We start from the raw sequence: 19,248 nt of genomic DNA, 5'->3' as shown, positions 1-19,248 counted from the left end.
GCGATCGTCCGAAACATGTCACTTCCCCTAAAAGAACGAAGTTTTTTTTTTGTTGGTTTTGTCTCCTTCTGAAGATGTTTTCGTTTCCATCGTTCGTTTGATCGCTATAACAATTTGCCCAGTCTGGATAATGTCAGTCGGTTGGAAAGTAAATTGAACGAAGAACAACTCAAGGATAGACTTTAAGCTGAACAAACACAGACACCAAGCGCGTAATGGCGGATGTCAGGATCTTGCTTCGATTCTTAAGCTGTCTGGCAGTTAGAAATTTGCATAGCGATATGATGTTTTCAAGTGTTGCGAAAATTACGATTACGCACCGATAGCGTCTTGGTGTGATGCTTTCCGAGCGCGAGTTTCCAAAGTGCGAAGAAGATTGACCTTTTCCATTTGTTTCCAGCGGTGAATGCATTCTCAAGTGGGTCGAAAAAATTTACCCCAACAGGCCCCTTCTTGGTTCGGGCCGGTTGGAAATGATTATGGAAATTCATGGAAAAAGGTATTTTTTTGCATAGATTATTCATGGCCATTTACATGTACCTTTGTCGCCAACCGGACACAACCAACCTTTTGCTTGCGGGGTAAAAGTTTTCAGACAGCTCTTCGTAAGATAACGAGATTGACGGCCATGTAGACCACGTGAAGAAAATAAAGTTTTTCAATTGAACGTGTAAAGCGAGATTTGAAGTTTGTCAAGACACTTGAAATGTGCTATTCGCAAAGAAGTACATTTTGAATTTATTATTATTTTTTTTTTTGAATTTCTAAACCTTCTTCTTCTAACTATTTGAATAAATGGTTTACGCCAGCTGCTACAAAACAGTCCACCTGCAACAGGTCAAGAACACTAAGCAGTTATAGCGGCCTGATAATGTTAAAAATAAATCGTTAATTGACCATTGCAGTGAAATCATATTTATTCCTCGTTTGATAGCTTCTTTTGTTTAAAAATCCCTTGTTTTTTTATAATTATTGTAGCTATATTTATGCTTCTGTCTAGCCAAGATAGTGTGCAAATGTCAGGCGCAAATGAGAGTTAAGTTTATAGTAATCGAACCAGCTGATAACATGGCTACAACACCCATTTTGTCGGATTGTTATGGAGCAAATTTTGGAAACATTTTTTCCACACTTCTGATGCGTAGTATCAAAAGCTGCCTCAAGTCGGTTGTTGCCCTGACCGATAGGCCAACCATCTATCAGTGGCGCTAGGGCGTTGCGTTTGTTTTATTGCATGTTTAACACGCTTCCGATAAGACAGAGCTGATTAGCCGCACTGGCGTGTGGTGCCTGTCATGTAATACTTAACTCTTTCATCTTTGTAACAGTTGGGCAGTAATTCAGTAATTCAAGTATACTGCGAACAGTGATGTTTCTATTAGGGTATTTTAAATGTTGGGAAAAATTTGCCGAAGAAAATGCGCTGGAATTGGGGTTTGGAGTTATTTTAGTTTTGGGTTATTTTGGTGGTTTTGATTATTTTTCATTGTTTTTTCTACAAATCCAGGGATCAGGTAGTAGAAACTTATTATCTTTTTTGTAGGACCATAACCTCCGTGAACTTCTCAGGAAGTAAAACTGGTTAAATCACCCTTAAATCTCAGTTAATTTACGTCTAGCTTAAGGGTAAATTAAGGTTAATTGATTTGCATTTCATTTAGTCATTTGGCCAACTTGGGATTTTAATTCTGTAAATTTAAAGTATGTTAACTATTGATGTTAACTATTGAAAGTAAAGTATGTTATTATTGAAATGAATAATTGAAAAAAAAAGAATTGTTGAAAAAAATATTAAAAAATAACTAAAAAAAAACAAATAATTGAACTACAATGGGGCGGCCCGGTGGTGCATGTGAAAACGGCGCCGGTCCACACGGCATGGACCGGGTTCAAATCCCATCCGGACCGTCCCCCCGTAGCATGGACTGACTATCCTGCTACGTGGTAAAATAAGTCTTGATACGGCCAGGCCGTTCTAACCGAGCAAAAAGATAAAAAAAAATAAAATAATTGAACTAAAAAATTTTAAAAAAAATTTAAAGCCATAAAAATAAATAATTTTCTGGCTTAAAACCATAAAATCACTGTTTTCAACACAAACGCCTCTGAGTTTCACTAAGAAAACTGCTAGCAAGGATAAATGATCGGATTTCGACCTTTCTAGGTTGATCTGTAATTTCTGATCATTATTTGATAGTCAGTGCTGTGTTCAACACAGCAAACATGATAAAATTTGTTATATCAGAAGTAAGATCGAAAAGAAAAGTTCTGAAGTTCTGAAGAAATTCTATACGAAAAAATTAAATTGTTGAAACAATAATACATTTCAATCAAAAATATCTAATTTCTCATTAGATAAGATACAAAATGTATAAACACCCGGCAAAATCTCGGGATCGGAATATTACTGATTGCGACTATTCCAATGATACCAGTTTAGACTATTGAATCAACAGCTTAATCATCTGATTGTAGCAAACGGAACGTAACGTACGGCGTAACGTGTTGAAACTTGGCGTCGCACGCTTTAAAGCTATCATCGACGACGACAGTAATTGTTCACTTGTTCACTCTATTTCACTCTATTGCGTTGGCCAAGTTTGTCCCAGAATCAGGAAAACCTGTTTTTGTGCGAGGCAAGGGTTAGGAAGCGGTTTGTATTGAAATGAGTATGATTAAGCTCATGGTTGAGCAATACCCGGTACAATGCATAGAATTTTAATTTCAGCTGAAGCGATTATTCATCACAATGTGATTGCAGCTGTTTCGAGCTGTTTGTGGTGTGTGCTTTGGATGAAAAATGAGCTTATAACGAAGGTATGCAAAGGTGTGCGCTTAGTTATAGGTTTGGAAAATTAAAGTTGTACATTGTTGTATAGTGTAATATGTTTTCCCATTTTAATCTTGTAAAAGTTAAACATCATAATTGCATAATTGTAAAAAAAATACAATAACAGAGTTTTAATTGCGAGGAATAAATAAAATTAACTAAGAGTTCTGCAAATGATAAGATGTCTAAAGATTTTTTTCTTGATACTAGACATCAAGATCTACTAAAAAAAAACAAGATCCGCCCCATTATGATGCTACTCGTTAAGGAGAGTCTTTCCAGCATGCAGGACTATCATCACGTAAATCTTGGAATATTGTTTTTGGTGCCCTTTATACCCCATTATCATACTTTCCGATGGCTTCGATACATTAACTGTATCATGTTATCTATTTTTCCCTTTACCATCCAATTCTCACGAGAATCGATGAAAAAAACTCCAGGATAACCGCTGGTCGATTAGACGTTTGCTAACGTATGTGAAACACGGTTCATGAGTGTCCTGGGAAAGGCTTAAGATCACTCAATGGTGGTACCCTACAAGTAGCATCCCATAACAGGCCCAAAAAAGTAATCCCAGGTCACCACAAGCGGATGAACTTCCAATCGGAATCGATAACCTCGCGTAGTGTTGATGGAATTTCTTACGCTATTCGAGCACGTTGTAACCACGTTGTAGCTGCACGCTTTGTTGGTTGATTCTGTTTTTCGATACGGAAGAAAAGATAATCCTTCCGTTTCCACACGGTAATAAGCTCAGTTGCGTGACCTTGGGTAAACCTTTTCGTGGAACTATACACCATTCGTTCACGTTTGCTGCCTGCCCTGCAAGATGACACTCCCACCGAAACAGGGAAGACGAGCCTCCAAAGTCCAAAGCTTCGGTACAACCACATCACGGCAGATGGTATCGTTTTGCTTGTGTAATGATGTTGTAAAACGAAGTTGTGCCCCGTGTACGCGTGTACTAGCGCGCAAAGGGAGGGAAGAACACTCTGGCAGCTTGAAAGTGATTTTTGCACCAGCGTACGCTTCCGGTACGCAAGAACACACACGCTGTCGTTATCTTCATCAAATTCTCATTTCGTGGACGCAACAGTAGATCAATCTGCTAACGATTGGTCTCGTTTAGGGTGCCGGTGAAAAAGCCGTTCCATTCGCTACATAAGGTGACATAAGGCAAAGTGTTGCGGTACTCGAGCTATACAACGTACTCTTAATGTACATTCTGTCCTAGAGACTTATGAAGAGAGTATAGAATAGATTTTGTTCAAGAACCTTCATTATTCAGATGTTACTCCATATATAAAATTTCAATAACGTCAAGCTCATTATGATGACATATTGTTCTGATCGTGTTACTTATTTAAAAGTTAAGAAATACAAATCAAATAATCATCTATTCGAATATGTTAAATTGAACCTAGAAAGTAACAGAATTTACATATGCATTGCAAATTATATTCCATCCGTAATGAACGTTAGGCTGATGAGGTATGTCAGACATGAAATTAAGAATTCCAAATCCAAACGATCGCTGATGGAATCGAAGTATTAGAATTAAAGGAAGAAACGAACTCTGATTGCTTTCCTCACCACTTTGGCCGCTTTCCACCGTGTCTCGTTTGGAACGTTTCCACCCAACGAACCATCCATCTCCGTCCAAATCGTTACAGAATAAAATAAACCATTCTCGATTCCGACGGCCCGAACTGGCTGCCATACTGACAGATAAATCATGTTTCGGTTCAGTGTACCACGATGAAAAAAGATGTACGGTTCGAATGAAGCTGTCAGGGAACGGTCTGTGCCGTATGAACCGTACCGAAGCAACAAGATCCGGTACTGTTTGGCCAACTTACCGATATGTCATTTCGTAAATGGAATCTACTGGTTGGTATTGAAAAAGAAGTTTCAAACAGATCCCGCGTGAGGAAAATTTAAATCAACCGAAACGGATCCAGATCCAGGTGCAAACTTTATGTTGCCGTTACGAACACCGCAATGGAGGCGCCTGGTAGATGACATGACTACGAAACTTAGCTGCAAGCACGAATGCTACCGGATAAAAGTAAAAACAAAAAAGTAGCGCAAAGCCAGAAGTAAGTTTGTTTGAATTTGTGTAGCGGAAAAAACAAAACAAGAAGTAACATTTTCCTGTGACATCTCGGTGAGATAAGACTGTTCTGAAGGAAAACTCGTATTGTAAGAAAAACGTAGAACTAGGTATAAAAAGGAAACTAAAAACAAGTGACCGAATACGCTTTCACAGCGTAATTTAAGCTTATTTCTTACAGCAAAAACAAAAAAAATGTTTGGAAAATGATAATTCATAGCAAAACCATACCAAGCATAAAAGAGGTCAAGGATGGTATGAATTTGCATTCCTTATTTTAAGAAACCAGTTACATTTATTACTTCAAATCCGTCCAGCACCTTTCCTGCTCAGTCATGTGCAAATCGATGGTACAGGAACAAAACAGATGCAGCACTGGCAGTGGTTTTGAACCTGTCTTAAGGCGAAACCAGCCAACGGGAAAATAGCATTGAGTGTTTTACGATTTAAATCCTTCCCGATACGCTTCAGTGAAATGCACCGTCTGACTGTTTTGCGATAGGATGACAGCGGGCAGAATACAGCCATACAGCCGGCACTCACTTACTTACGATCGAGTCTTTTGCAACTGAACTGAAATTCGTAACTGTAACGATGTGTAACAAGCGTATTCGAAAGGTGAATCACTTTGCCCGTTGAATCGTTAAGGTGGAATCGTTTCTAGATAACGTAAACAATACAACGAGCATTATGCACTAACTGCTTCTCGGTCCTTGTCCTTTAGTGTTTTTTTGGTAAAACACAAACCGTCCTATTTCCAAAAGTTACACAATTTATCTAGCAGCAAGATTCCGTTTTTTGCAAAGTGAATGGTGCATCGTTTTCTTTTCCTCATTTGGATTGTCCGTTGTGGTTCGAATGGGTGTCGCTTTGAAGCAAATCGCAAAACGCTATATTTATGTGGACGGGTTTTGCGCATCAAGCGGGAAAATGATGCATTTGCTCCAGTTGCTTTGATGATGGCCGAAAAGGAAATGATAACACGTAGGGAAAAGATTAACAGGATACAATAATAAGACGTCCTTATCTTCGTTCTGTTTGCCCGGAAGCGATATGTTTCAGCGTGTTCTGTGTTCAGCTGTATGCGTTGTCTTTCAACGAATGTAAATATGCCATTTTGCAAGAGCACTGACAGAACTCAAAAACAGTTAATGCAGCTCGTTTTTCTTTTATCTTTAAAGCATTTGGTAATGTAGGTACTTTTCTTTTTTCTTTTTTTTTACATGTTTTTAATGAGTTTGTAAAACAAAACAGAGAATACTTGCAAGTGTGCTTGTATTTACAAACTGGAATAATAATGTTTTTGTTCCGCACGAATTTCTATCTCACTTTTACCGGGGTAGAAACGATACACGGTACGAAATTTATTCTCTAAACATTATATATACGTACGAAAAAAAATCCCACCATTTTGGCCAAAATTCAAGAACAGCCGCATCAAGATGCAACAAAACGGAGATGAAAATCCTCACCTGAATATTAATGTAAATCAAATCACAATCCAATGGGAAATCGAAATGGTTACCCATCCAAGATGAGCGGTTGAGTGAATACTCTCTCACACACACACACATACACATTTAGCAGGCATTCGACTCGTAACGTCGATTAATGCAAATTTAAACATTTATGCGTCTTACTTACATATTACTGTTTCGGACGATTCGGAGAAATATCTATTTTACATCGATAAACTTTTGTTACAAACGTTACCTTGTTTCCCAACCGCAAAACGTTCGCTTTCACTTGTTGTGTTGTGTGTTTTTTTGGGGGAACTTTGAATTGGCAGACCTGCCGGTTGCCCGTTACATACAACGCTTTAATATGAACACTCACTTATATCCACACACACACATAAAAATGTATGCAAAAACACACATACACACACAATACACACTGAAACGAATAGGTAGTTAAGAGATCACCTCCAAGGACGTCGAATCCTTGGAAACCTTGGGAAAACTTGGTGAACTCATAAGCTGCGGAGCTTTCGATTCAGCTTGTAACTTTATTTTCCAACCAAGTGTGCGGGCCACTTTTCGATCATTGATGAAGACAACTTCATTTGGGTTCATGGACATTGTTTCTTAATTGATGTCGCGCCGCAAAAGAAGTTGTTCTTGGCAAAAAAAAAATGCTATTCAAGCTGCACGATCAATCAGACGCCTGTGGCAAAGCTCTAACAACTTACAAGCACACACACCACTACACCGAGCTGTGAGCTGATTTCCAAACGTTTTTTTTTCGTTCTATAAGCACCTCGGGAACCGGTTTCCTTTTCTTGCCATTTAGGAACACGTTTTAGTCAAACTAGGACGTGAGGCATTTTCCGCCACACCGTTTGTCTAACTTTTTACACCACGGTAACGTTTACATCGAACAGTGTGGCGTTGCTTCGCTTTCCATTTAGAGGATGCAATGTTTCAACAAAAAAAAAACACCCCAACCGATACAGTCGAGATGCAGACTACTGTACTGTAAGATCACAACATGTAGCGAACTGTGGCAGGCAAAGTGGGAGGTCTCCCGTACCTATCAGACGACGGAAATTCGGTTTGCTACACACGAAACTGGTGGGAAATTAAACTGATGCGAAGCGTTTTGCAAAATGTGTGTTTTCGGGAACGTTGTTCAATGCCCTTTTCAAAATAAAAAACCCCCCCTCGATATCACTTCCGTTTGGATATGGAACGTTTCAGACACGTTTGCGTCGACCTTCGAACGTTTTGAAATATTTTCACCCGCTCCGGCATCGACCGGCGTTGTGACGGTCGCGACTGCCAAACGTTACAAAACCGCTCACCGTTTACTATTTAATGTTGGGTTGGAATTGGCAAACAACGTCTTGGTATGCGCTGGTACGGTCAGAACAGCAGTCGTCCGTTGTCAGCGCTGATACCAACCAATCGCACTGGGTGAACGTTTTCTTGCACAGAACAAACGACGGCCAGCAGGGGCCGAAATCCGAACCGCGACTGAAAAGCGTTTGCTGAACGTTGCTGGAATCTAGCACCGTGATACTTCTAGACCGGATCGGATTTTCCCGAACCGAGTGTCGTGAGCGACTGTGTATGTGTGTGCACGCGAAGAGAGCGCAAAAATAAAGCCACCGTGTCACAACACAACCGGTGGAGTCAGAGATGCAACGAGAGGCTGCATGGCGCCAACGGAGAGATGCTGTGCGAGAAAGATGTCAGCAAGCACTTACTACCCCGTAGCTCCCTTTGCGTTAGTAATCGCTCGACACTCGATACAAGCTGAGAGCGTGAGAAAACACGGACAAACCGTGCTGTGCAGCCGCTCGAACGATCTGTCAAAACGGCAACAAGCAGGTGGTTCTTGTAAACGGGAACGTAGCACGCTGTCGTCGTTGTTTTGCTACATTTCCCTCCGAACGGTGCTGTGTAACGTGAGATGAATTTTGTCACTGCAGTTATCGCAATATGGGGAAAAGGGAGTTAAGTTAAACATGAACGCATGGTTCAAAGCAAATATCAAACGGAAAAAGGGTTTACTATTTGACATTCTTTTTATTGCAATGGGGATGATGGATGATGGCTGGTTCATTAGGAAAAGTAAACAAACGCACAAAACGGTGCGAGAGCTGTCGGTGAAACAGGTGGATGCTGAGCGTGATACGATTGGCAAAAATCCCGCCAAACCGACTGTTGCATCGGGTGGGGAAATGTGATACGTTGCAACGGTTGCCGCTTGCATTACTCGGTTGGTTTTTTGCACTTGATGGAAGCAATGCGCGTGTTGTTTGAATGGCCATAACGACCGTGCAACGTTTGTTTGATGGAGATGCTATATTTTAAAGTAATTATTTATTGTGGTATTTCAAAATGTTTCCATTTTATGTTCTGTTTATTGTGTATTTACTGATTTAAATATGAAAATATATCAATTATTTGATTTGAAAAATACAACTGCTTGGTTGTATTTTTTAACTCAAGATGTTTTGAAAGATCAAAAACAAAATAGTGTAAAAATTAATAGTATTTATAAAATTGTGTTAAACTTCTTCTTCTTCTTCTTCTTCTTCTTCTTCTTTTTCTTCTCCTTCTTCTTCTTCTTCTTCTTCTTTTTGGCTTAACGACCTTGTAGGTCAGGCCGGACATTTCCGGCTTACTAGACATATTTTTAACACGCAGCCGGATAGTCAGTCCTTGCTCCGGAAGACGGCTTTGGAACCATATACCATATACCGCCCTGTGAACATGTCAGCCATTATTAGAAATTCTCAAACCAAACTAACAAACTAACAAACTAATCATAATTATGACATACCAAAGAAATTGAGAAAAAAATGAGAAACTAATGCGAATTACTTACAATATAATAATGATGTATGTAGGTTAAACAGGGTTAAAGTTCAAATTTATAATTTTCTGATAAATTATACGACTGACTTCTTTCTTCATGGACCCATCTTTTATATCCTATAAATTTTCCCAGCTTTTCACATTCGGCCGGGGGAACTTTAATCCCAGAAATTTACCTTTTCTTCTGCAGGGGACTCTAGTTCATTGTTTGACGCATGGACCCACAACTTTGAGTGAATTTTTCAATTTTAATTTAAATATATTATTGATTTTTTTATATATCCCGATGTCATAAATTTCTGCATTTTCTCTTTAAAATACTCTCAACATTTTTTTTTGCAGCTTCTTCTATTTTTTTTTTAATCAAAGATAAAGTGTAAAAGTAAATGATTGAAAACATATGTTATCGTTATCAAAACTATTGCTGCCATCAAAACATTGTAGTAATTAAATCATTTCATAAAAAAAACAACCTAAAGATCACTAATCATGCTCTATAAATAATAATTTACCATTTTCGGTGATTCCCTTTTGTAGCTTTCGCGTAAAAAAAAAACACATAAAACACCAATAACTTAAACAACCATAAACATAGATGCTTCCGGCAGCGGCGTACCCAGCACAGGGTTCCATTGCCAAACCAAAACGAACCCATCGCCACAGCTACTGTATCCCATCCCACACTGTCCACCGTTTGGTCCGAATCTAGAAACACAGGAAACTAATCAACGCAATTTATACGTAATTTGCATCCGTCGGCAGTGGCGAATTGTTCGCATCGGGTTTGAGTCGCACGACGACACGTCGTCAGTGGCAGCGAATCGTAAACAAAAAAAAAAACAACATGCCGCAAAGGAATCATCATACACGACGAGTTGCCGCTCAATAAGAAAAGTGGACAAGATTCTATGTTTTATCTTATTAACAACACCACCAAGGATGGAGACGGGGTTCGGGCTCGGGACGAAGTCGTACGGCACAAGCTACTCGCTTTTCTATTGGATCCAATTGAGGGTGCTCTCCCGATGGTTCGGTCACCCATGCCTAAGCTGGTTAGGATGGGAATGTGGCCCACGCTAGGCGATTTTATTTCCCAAATTAAACTAGACCGCTCGTATGCGAAATTAGTCCTGCGGTGGGAAACGATCACACGCCATGTCATTCTAAATGGTTGCGATTTATTCAATCTCCTATCGTTGATTGGATGCTACTATTGGGCAAATTATAGCTTCGTAGTTAATACCACAAATCAAGAAGTGATAATTGAGATTTTGTAAAAACTTTAACTCCTTTTCCTCAAACGTCCAGAACTTGCAGCTGCGTCCATTATTAAAAGTTTACAAATTTAAATCCAGCAATTGATGAGCAATTGACGAGCTCGCAATAACTCCTATTAGTTCTCCGGGCTTTGAAAAAAACCTTAAGGATCATTTAAGAAAATTATTGAATTTCATAGAATCTCCAAGAAATCGTAATTGGTCTCAATAATATGTATATAATAATATTAGCATAAGTCGCTTCCATTATTTATGTCAGTTCTTATCAAACTTAAGAATTTCTTAGAGATGTGACCTGTGGATTATAGCCAATTCAGATAACATTCCACCTACAAACCTCGATGTAATAAACCATTTCGACGTTTCAAGAGAATCTAAAATCGCTCCCGAAATTTCCCGAAATGAAATACAAATATGTTACAACTTAGAACACTCACCTTTGGCATTGCCGTTCCATTTGCCCAACAATCGTTCACTCGCTTCGTCCAACACAACTATTTCGTCGGTATCGTTCGCATCCAACAGCGTTTCACCCTCGTCACTCAAATCGACATCCACCCTTGCCACTGGGCATCGCGCACCGGATGTGATCCGATGCACTTCGTCTCCCAATTTACTGGAACGATCACCAAAACCACCGTTCCGTGAGCGCGAATGATCTCCATCGTCGTTCGTTACCGCAGCTGCCGTGTCGGCCAGCATCGAAATCTCGCACTCATCCACACTACCATCAGAACGCCGCCGGCGGCCAATTCCTGGCGACTCCCACCGTACGGACATGATGACGTGCTGTGTTCTTGTGAATAGTTGTTAATCGTTGTGATGTTGGTTTTTATTGCCCCTTTTTCAACGGGGGGATTCTTTCGTTTTTTTCTCTTGTTGCTTCTCTAAACGATCGCAGTTTTTTACGATCTCACTAATGCGCACGATTCACACCACCAATATAACAACGACACCAGAGGCGTCAGATGGCAACTTTACACTAAAACAAAACGAAAAAAAAATATGGACAAAATAATCTACCCGATCACACTAATGCGCACCACAGAGAAAAAAAAACACCAACACGCCAAACGAACTACACACAAACGATCGTATTTGCTCGCACTGATTCAATCAAAACTGATCATCACTAACCGGAAGTTGTGTGGTTTGAGCGGGGTAAGAGTGATGTTACCGGCACCACACGCTGAATGTTGGCGGCAATAAACATTGGATGAACGAAATGATAGGAATAATAAAAAATACACTACAGCACTATCACAAAACTAGCTTAACAGATTCGATCTACACGCACACGCACTAAACACGCTGGGTAAGTTAGCTGGCAAGCGACTACCACAAGGCCACCGGAAAGCCACTGTCGTCACGCAGTTGTGTACTGTGTCCGCACGTTACGCCCCGACTCTTAACACTGACACTGAAACGATCGCAAAATCTCTCGATATCCCTATTTTGTTTGCCCTTATCCTTTCTGCAGACACTTCCTTTTATGCTTTTAACGACATCGGGTTCCTTTTTGGCGTTACCGAAACCCCTGCTAATGAGACGTCAGACGACGGCACCATGGCACTGCTGGCACTGAGCTTACAGGGCCGGTAACGTTTGTGCGCGGTGTTTGAGATATTGTCCTCGGTGCTGGTGGTGTTTGCGTCCACCACATTGGGTTGGGCGGTGTTGAGGCCTCCACCGAAGTGTTGGGGCGTCACGCGCAACCGTTAAATCCCTTCTACGGTGACGATCGACGCTGACGTACGAAACGGTTTCGTGTGTTTGGGCTGCAATTACCCGAGCCCGGGTGTCAACCCTAATTGCGGCTCGCCGACGGTAATGGATATGCAAAATTCCGCGTAATGCCTCGATTGGCACGATCCAAAACGCCCGGTTCCAGGGAGGCGGAGGTGGCAGCAGCAGTATGCGACCGGCAGGGTGTTTCAGCCCGTGCGAGCACTTCTTTTTCACGGTCTTTTAAGCACGGATCTTCAGACACGTCTGAACAACACGGCGATCTCATCAACAGGCTTTCGTTGGTTTTGTTTCATTCGATCATTATTGGAAAATTGTTCCAATAAATTGTAACGCGTCAAAATGCTTCCAGGCGTTCTCTACCAATCGAAAGACGCTGCTCTCCTTGTTGCTATTCATATGCGATCAAGATCTTCCAGATATGGTCACATCAGTTGAAGATGTAGCGAAACGTACAGTACGCTAACTAACTGGCAGAGATTATAAATTCTTTATTCGCCTGCTGATGAAGATATCACGTATCGCGCGTGACTCGTGTGACACGGATCTCTCTAGAAGGAGAGAGAGAGCGAGAGAAAGAGTACGAACCATCCAACAGCAGGAGTTGAATGCTGTGCAGGACAAGGTGAAACAGTACTTAAACATCCACAAACACACCAGCATATTCCACGGACAGTTCTTATTCTGGACCACTCTGCGGTTTAGTTTTCACCCCAAAAAAAGATGAACCTTCGCACCGTATTTAGTTACAACTCGCGTGGCGTTCCCTGTAGCCCATTGACCAACTTGGGCACGAAAGAAGATCCTACTGACTGCCGTGGTCGTTCTGCCGCGACGACACTAGACTGACGATGAGTGCAGGCACACATCCGTGCAATATGGCAACCACTGGGTGAACGCGGGCTCGACCACTCGAAACTTGCCATCCATCACGACCTCATCGACAGCGTGCCGTCGTCGTTTGTTGTTGCGGTGACCATTACTGCCATACGTGGAATCGAACAGCTGCCATGACGCCTGTAGTACAGCGATTTGCGTGATCACGATGCGCTCGGGACCAGGGTGGCGCCAGGTGTCTGCGGTGCTGCGAGAGGAAGAGAGGAATTTGTACGACGCCATCAGATACGGAGCTTGAAAGGTGTGAAATCAAACATTAAAACAAACAATATGCAATAGATGAAAGTGTACCCAGATTTGTATGAATCATAAAAATGATAAGATTTTTCTTTTGGAGGAAAAAAATATATCTCCACTTACAAATTTACGATAAGAAATGGTATGAAACTACTCAGCACTCAGAGTACTGGCTAGGAGCAAAACACTTCCTACCATACACCACACCTCACATTACGCGAGGTGTTCCGGTTGTACTTTGAATTGGAAAACAAACATCCCATTCAATGGATCGCTTGATGATGCTGACGATGGCTTACTGCCAAGACGAAGTTCATTCAAGCTAACAATCCATTTGTCCACACCGGGGGTGAGCAAAACAAATTGCCAATCAATATTTGCGCCACACACCAGCCACATCAGCCCGTACGCTGATGATAAGCGAACCGCGGGAAACCAAAACAAGCGCGCAGGAAGTATGCGCGCGACGAATATTTGTTGCGACGCATTTGTTGTGTTTGTTTTCGGAGTTTGTGATACATGCTTCGTAGCATGTGTAAATATTCACACCATGAATCACAAGCTGCAACATCCCGTTCGGTGTACAGTTTAATTTACGTTTTGACTGGAACGAAATGGAATATCGGAGAAGTGATCGTTAGCTGATCGTTGGTTGAATTTGCGACTTGATCATGCTGTCCAGCTGTCATTAGCTTTCATTACCCCGCCCCGGGAATGTCCACTGTGCGTCGTATTGTACATCATTAATTTTCACTAATGGTTTTATGACCAATGTCGACCAAGACAAGACAAAGGCCATCAGCACCAAGTTATCGTTGGCTTAGCTAAAAACCATCTTTCTCATTCATTGCTGTCAAACTGGCGACTCAAAGCGTTTGCTTGCGAATGATCGAATCAATAGATGAGACCAACGATTGACAAAACGGACGAGAGGTTGCCTGCCTGGTTGCGTACAAAAAACCGTGCAGTGGGACAACAAAGTTAAACATGTATGGCGCCGTCATGCGGAAAACCAGGAAGTGTGGCGTACCGCGCGGTACGCTAAATTTAGCGCATGATGAATGTACAATGGAATGAAATTGTTCGCATTCCCGTACGGGACAGGCCCCAGCTATTATTGAGCTGTCATCGAATATCACTTCGCTAATGGTTTCCATTTTCGGTGGAGTGACAACTTTTGTTTCAATTATACGTTCGTTTATTTTTAGCCGACAAAAATATTCGTTTCTTAAAAACTTTCTTAACATTTTTAAAGCACACACACACACACAAAGGAATGCACATTTGCACGCCACCCGATGTGCACAGTTCGGTGTCTCCGGGGGTGTGTGATTCTCCGCGTTGTTCAAAGTTAATTACTATTTACAGCTTTGTAACATATGCACTTCGAACCCACGTGGTGGTCAATTCTAAATGGTGCATTCCGCGCTGTGGAGCTGCTAATTCGTACAAATTGCTTACCGAGGTAATGGACACGTTTCACGAAACGTCGTGTTTGGTTCGCCGGTTTGAAAAATGTCATTTTAATCAAACGCTGAAGCTTACAAGTGTGCAATGAATCGGAGCAATTGCATCTCGACCTTCCCAATTGACGGGCTTCTTGTGGATTTCCTCCGGGACAGGCCTAGCCACGTTATCAGCCCTGTATAGTGCCGAGTCGGCCCTCTCGGACCGAACATATGCACCGATTGCAATATTCTAATTAGCAGTTCCGACCAACCCGGCCACTCCGCCCAGCGAGTTTGCGTGCCGTTAAGGGGCGCATTCATTCAACACTCGCTTGCATTGGGTCGAAGGTTTTTTTTTTTTGCTCCTGCGTTCCCTCCTGCGTGATCTCAACCCACCCACCGACCGGCGGTGAAACGGTTCTGCCCTTTTTACCTTCTCGCTGTACTGTTTGTACCGGTTGCGTCGATGATTTACTTTAATTACCAGCAATTTAGATGTAAATTCCAGACGAAAACGGCACGGCTGTGTGGTTGCTAGTACCGGTGCGATCGGCACCGGGAATCTATGTAACGAGCGTCGTCGCCAGAACGGTCGGTTGATGAGCGAGATTTAACTTGGGACGAGAGGGGAAAGATAAAGAAACGTCCAAGAACGTGGTACAACAAAACGTGAACTGCTACACACGGTGGAAACGATCACCGGAAGCATAATAAGAACGGCAGACATAATGATAAGCAGCGTTCATCATAAGCAGAGCGATTTATGCTACGTTTGCATAAATGCAGGCTGACGAGCAAGGCAAAAATGGACCCGTTTTATTTAAGAATTAAGAGGGTTCTGCTGCAATTGAATCGTGCACTATTCACTGGATCGGAGCAACAAAATATCTAGAAGCTCCTAATATATGCTATTCTTCAGATCCCACCATATGTACCTAGCGTGAATCTCCCATTCATCTCCTTTTTCACGTTGATGTGTATAAAAGCCCTACGAGCTTTTTGTATGATTTTTTTTCTTGCATTTTATTTATTCGTAAAGAACGATCTGAATGTAAAGGGTTTTTTTACATTTAGCTAAAATTAATATTATTAGAATAAAACTAAAAAACTCGAAATAAAACTTCTCCGAATAGATAATATTTTTTTTTACTGAAAAACTGACAAAAAATTTGCTTTAAAAAATAAAACCTATATAAAAAAGTTATTTGCAGACGTCTAACCTGTAAAAATGTCCTTTAAAATTTGGCATTCCTGTCCATCGAATATCGATAGCATCGATTTATGTAAAATACGATTAGTTTGCTTGCAGACCAGAACGTAAAAAATTTTAAACCACATTACAGCAAAGCACGCAACCAACATCAAAACCATGCATGGCATGCTCGATCGCCGTCACACTGATCGCACGCGACAACAGAACGGACGGTAAACGAAATTTAATTAAAACCAACTACACTAATCAGGCGGGGTTCACGATCGACGCGACGCTCGGCTGTGTTGGTAAGCGCCACAAACTGTGTACCAAACACCGGTACCAACCGTACGGTTTACTTCCTGTGTTTTGCCTCGTTTTAACTGTCCACCCACCCACCCATCAGATCAGAGGCCCCAAGTCTGGTTTCAGACGCCGTTTTCTCGCACCGTTTTCGAATGACGTTGACGACCGATCAATAGGTCAGCGCGATAAAACACGACGGTCACGCGATCGGTTCGATACGACACAAATCCGATCACCGAATGCACTATGCAGTGCGAGAACTGTGTTTTGTTTTCGTTTGCGCAGGGGAAAGCATATTTTGCCAGAAGGAGGAGGAAATTTTTATCTTTCTTTTATCGGCTAAGGAAACATGGCCGAAAGCAAACAATTTCCTTTGACAATTTGTAATGAGTGATCGATAGAAGAAGAAAAAAACCAAATCAGACCGTCAGGGTAATGATATCTCATTAGCGTTATCAATTGAATTCGATTCGACTTCCCGCTACTTTTGTACTGGGGTTTTGCACTTCCTTACCTCCTGTTATTTGTTCACTCATCAATCATGTTACTTTATGGGATGACAAAACACATGCTTTGAAGGGGTTTCACCGAAATTCCTTCTCATATCTTCCCAAATTGTGTACACAGAAGGATCTTCCTTCAAAAAAAAAAAAAGAATCACCCATCAAATTGTAAAACCTTCAAACAATGCCATTATGTGGTGGGTAAAGAATGGACCAACAGCAAACTCACGCTTAATGGCCCCTTGCTCTCATTTTGATATCAGTTCACACAACACTTCAACGCGCACGATGTAATCATCAGGCGTGTTGGGAGTGAGTCGATTTTATTTTATTTTTTTTTTTACTTTACTTTGCCACTCCTGAGCGGATGTTATCAATGGAAGGTGTGTGGAGCAGTGCAATGTCCAGATCGACATTCAACCCTAAACCAACCCTTTTTTTCCCCCGTTCGACGCAACGGGTGGTTGTTCCTGAGTACTTTGACATTGTCGTTGTTAAGCTAATCAGTGCCGGTGGGGTTTTTTTTTTTGTGCGGCAAAACATTTCTCTATTTACACCCCTTGGATCTCGTTTACTGTTAAAGTAAGATCGTTGCTGTGTGTGTGTGTGCTTTTTCGTGTTTTTTTTTCGGGGAAGGTTTTATAGATACATTCGCTACTGGTAGCTTCCCTTTACGGTTTATTACAGCAATAATCGAAAAAGGGGGTGGAACACAGTTTTATGATTCATCCCTTGTTGAGTTTATGCGAACCTTTGTAGCCAACGGATTTGCTGAAAATTGAAGTTGGCTGAAGTTTGTTGTGAAAATAGAATTGTTACAAAAATACATTATGCTGTACATACATATTTTGTATTGTGTCTAAAATCATCTCAACTGCACATTTCCAAATTTTCCCCAAAATGTCACCAGTTTTTTTTTACTGAGAAACTTGTGTAACTACGCATCGCTCAACAGGCTGGACCACAATCGACAGCATATCGAACATCGGGACGAGTGACATTTTGCCCATTGCCAATTTGTTTGCCACCGCAACAACCGCAACCGATGCCAAGTGAACTAATTAATTAGTAATAATTGGACTAATTTAACACTTCGTCCAACCAATGCCTTTACACTTTGTTGGTGCGTAGAACGCAAACTAACGCAAAACAGCCTCCCGGAAGAGTGTGAATAGTACTTTTGTGACCGTGTGATCGAGTTCGATGGACGCCGCTAGAAATGGATATTTAGAATAGAAGATCACAGTTTCACAGCATCACTAAATTAGCAATTGTGTACTAAATAAATGACTTACGAAACGAGATAAAAAATGCACTAGGATTGTTCTAGGCTGTAGTATTGATAACCGGATTTTATCGTATCATTAGTTTAGCCTTTATTGTTCACTAAACAATATTGCACTTATCAAAACACACACGTTTACTGCTTTTAGTTTTACTGCTTTTCTACTACCTGTCACTTAATATTTACCGATACACAAAATACGCATTTCAATGGCCGTTACACTAATATAATAACATTGGGCTAAAGAAGCCTGTTTCTTCCTGGGTTCACCTGTTTGCTTTTTGATTTTGATTTTTTTTTTTTGCTACCGAAACACCGAAAGAATTATCCGTACCGTAGAACCGATCCGTTCGAGAGGCTGAATTCAACTGGCTAGTGGCCAGAACGGTCTCAGTGTTCGCGCACCCGATAAGCGCGGCGCGAGCAAACGAACGGAACGACACGGGGACGGCACGAACACACGCACACGTGCAGCGCAAGCGGGCGAAACGGTTTCCGTAACATCATTGCAAAACCGGTCGGTAGGATGCTGCTGTGTGATCGCGAGGATCTGCAATGCATTTACACTGAAGGATCGATTGTTTATGTGACGCCCTTCGAAAGGTAAAAGTGGAAGGCTCGCCCAAATCTTGAATGGAGCGAAGGAGCAGCTACAAAGGTGTATTGTGGGTTGTCCCAAAAAGGGCAACAAAGAATTTCATTTACGCGATAGAACGTTGCAGCAGAAAGGCAAAACGGGAGAACAAAAGATGATCATGCTAATTTATTCATGCTCGAAGCGATATCCAAACGAATCGCGAAGGCAGAAATATGGCTTTTTTTTCAGGTGTCGATTTATTTTTTACTTATTTTTCACATGGTTCGTCGTTTTTCGGATGTTTATCGTCAATGTGTCAAAGAATTCCATTCATTTTCGTCTGTATGAAATTTTGAAGTTGCGAAAATTGAATGAGTTTCATAATGAGTTTGAGAGTTAAACTCACGAAGCCATGCATCAATCGTACCCGTGATCATCTGTTAAGATCAAAGAACATTTATAAGCAATCCACTTCATTTGAAGCTCTATTTCCGTTCAAATGCAGTACT

At 41.3% G+C, this 19,248-nt stretch overlaps 1 protein-coding gene across 8 annotated transcripts in view; it reads right to left on the bottom strand.

The window, feature by feature from the left end:
* Window positions 1–18,560, bottom strand: part of LOC125765520 (organic cation transporter protein) — a 37,921-nt gene extending 19,361 nt beyond the window's left edge. The window contains exons 1-3 of one of the 8 annotated variants that reach the window (XM_049430745.1): window positions 18,173–18,426; window positions 11,686–13,378; window positions 10,986–11,530 (exon numbers count right to left, since the gene is read on the bottom strand). In XM_049430745.1, coding sequence (XP_049286702.1) covers window positions 10,986–11,328 — 343 coding nt within the window. In that variant the 5' untranslated portion in view covers window positions 11,329–11,530; window positions 11,686–13,378; window positions 18,173–18,426. The other 7 variants (XM_049430746.1, XM_049430743.1, XM_049430748.1 and 4 more) reach the window with 7 other exon arrangements.
* Window positions 18,561–19,248: the final 688 nt, after the last annotated feature.

The sequence above is a fragment of the Anopheles funestus genome, chromosome 2RL (genome assembly GCF_943734845.2).
Source record: "Anopheles funestus chromosome 2RL, idAnoFuneDA-416_04, whole genome shotgun sequence".
NCBI classification, from domain to species: domain Eukaryota; kingdom Metazoa; phylum Arthropoda; class Insecta; order Diptera; family Culicidae; genus Anopheles; species Anopheles funestus.
Note: the sequence above shows the minus strand (reverse complement) of the source record. Positions and strands in the feature narration are given on the sequence as shown.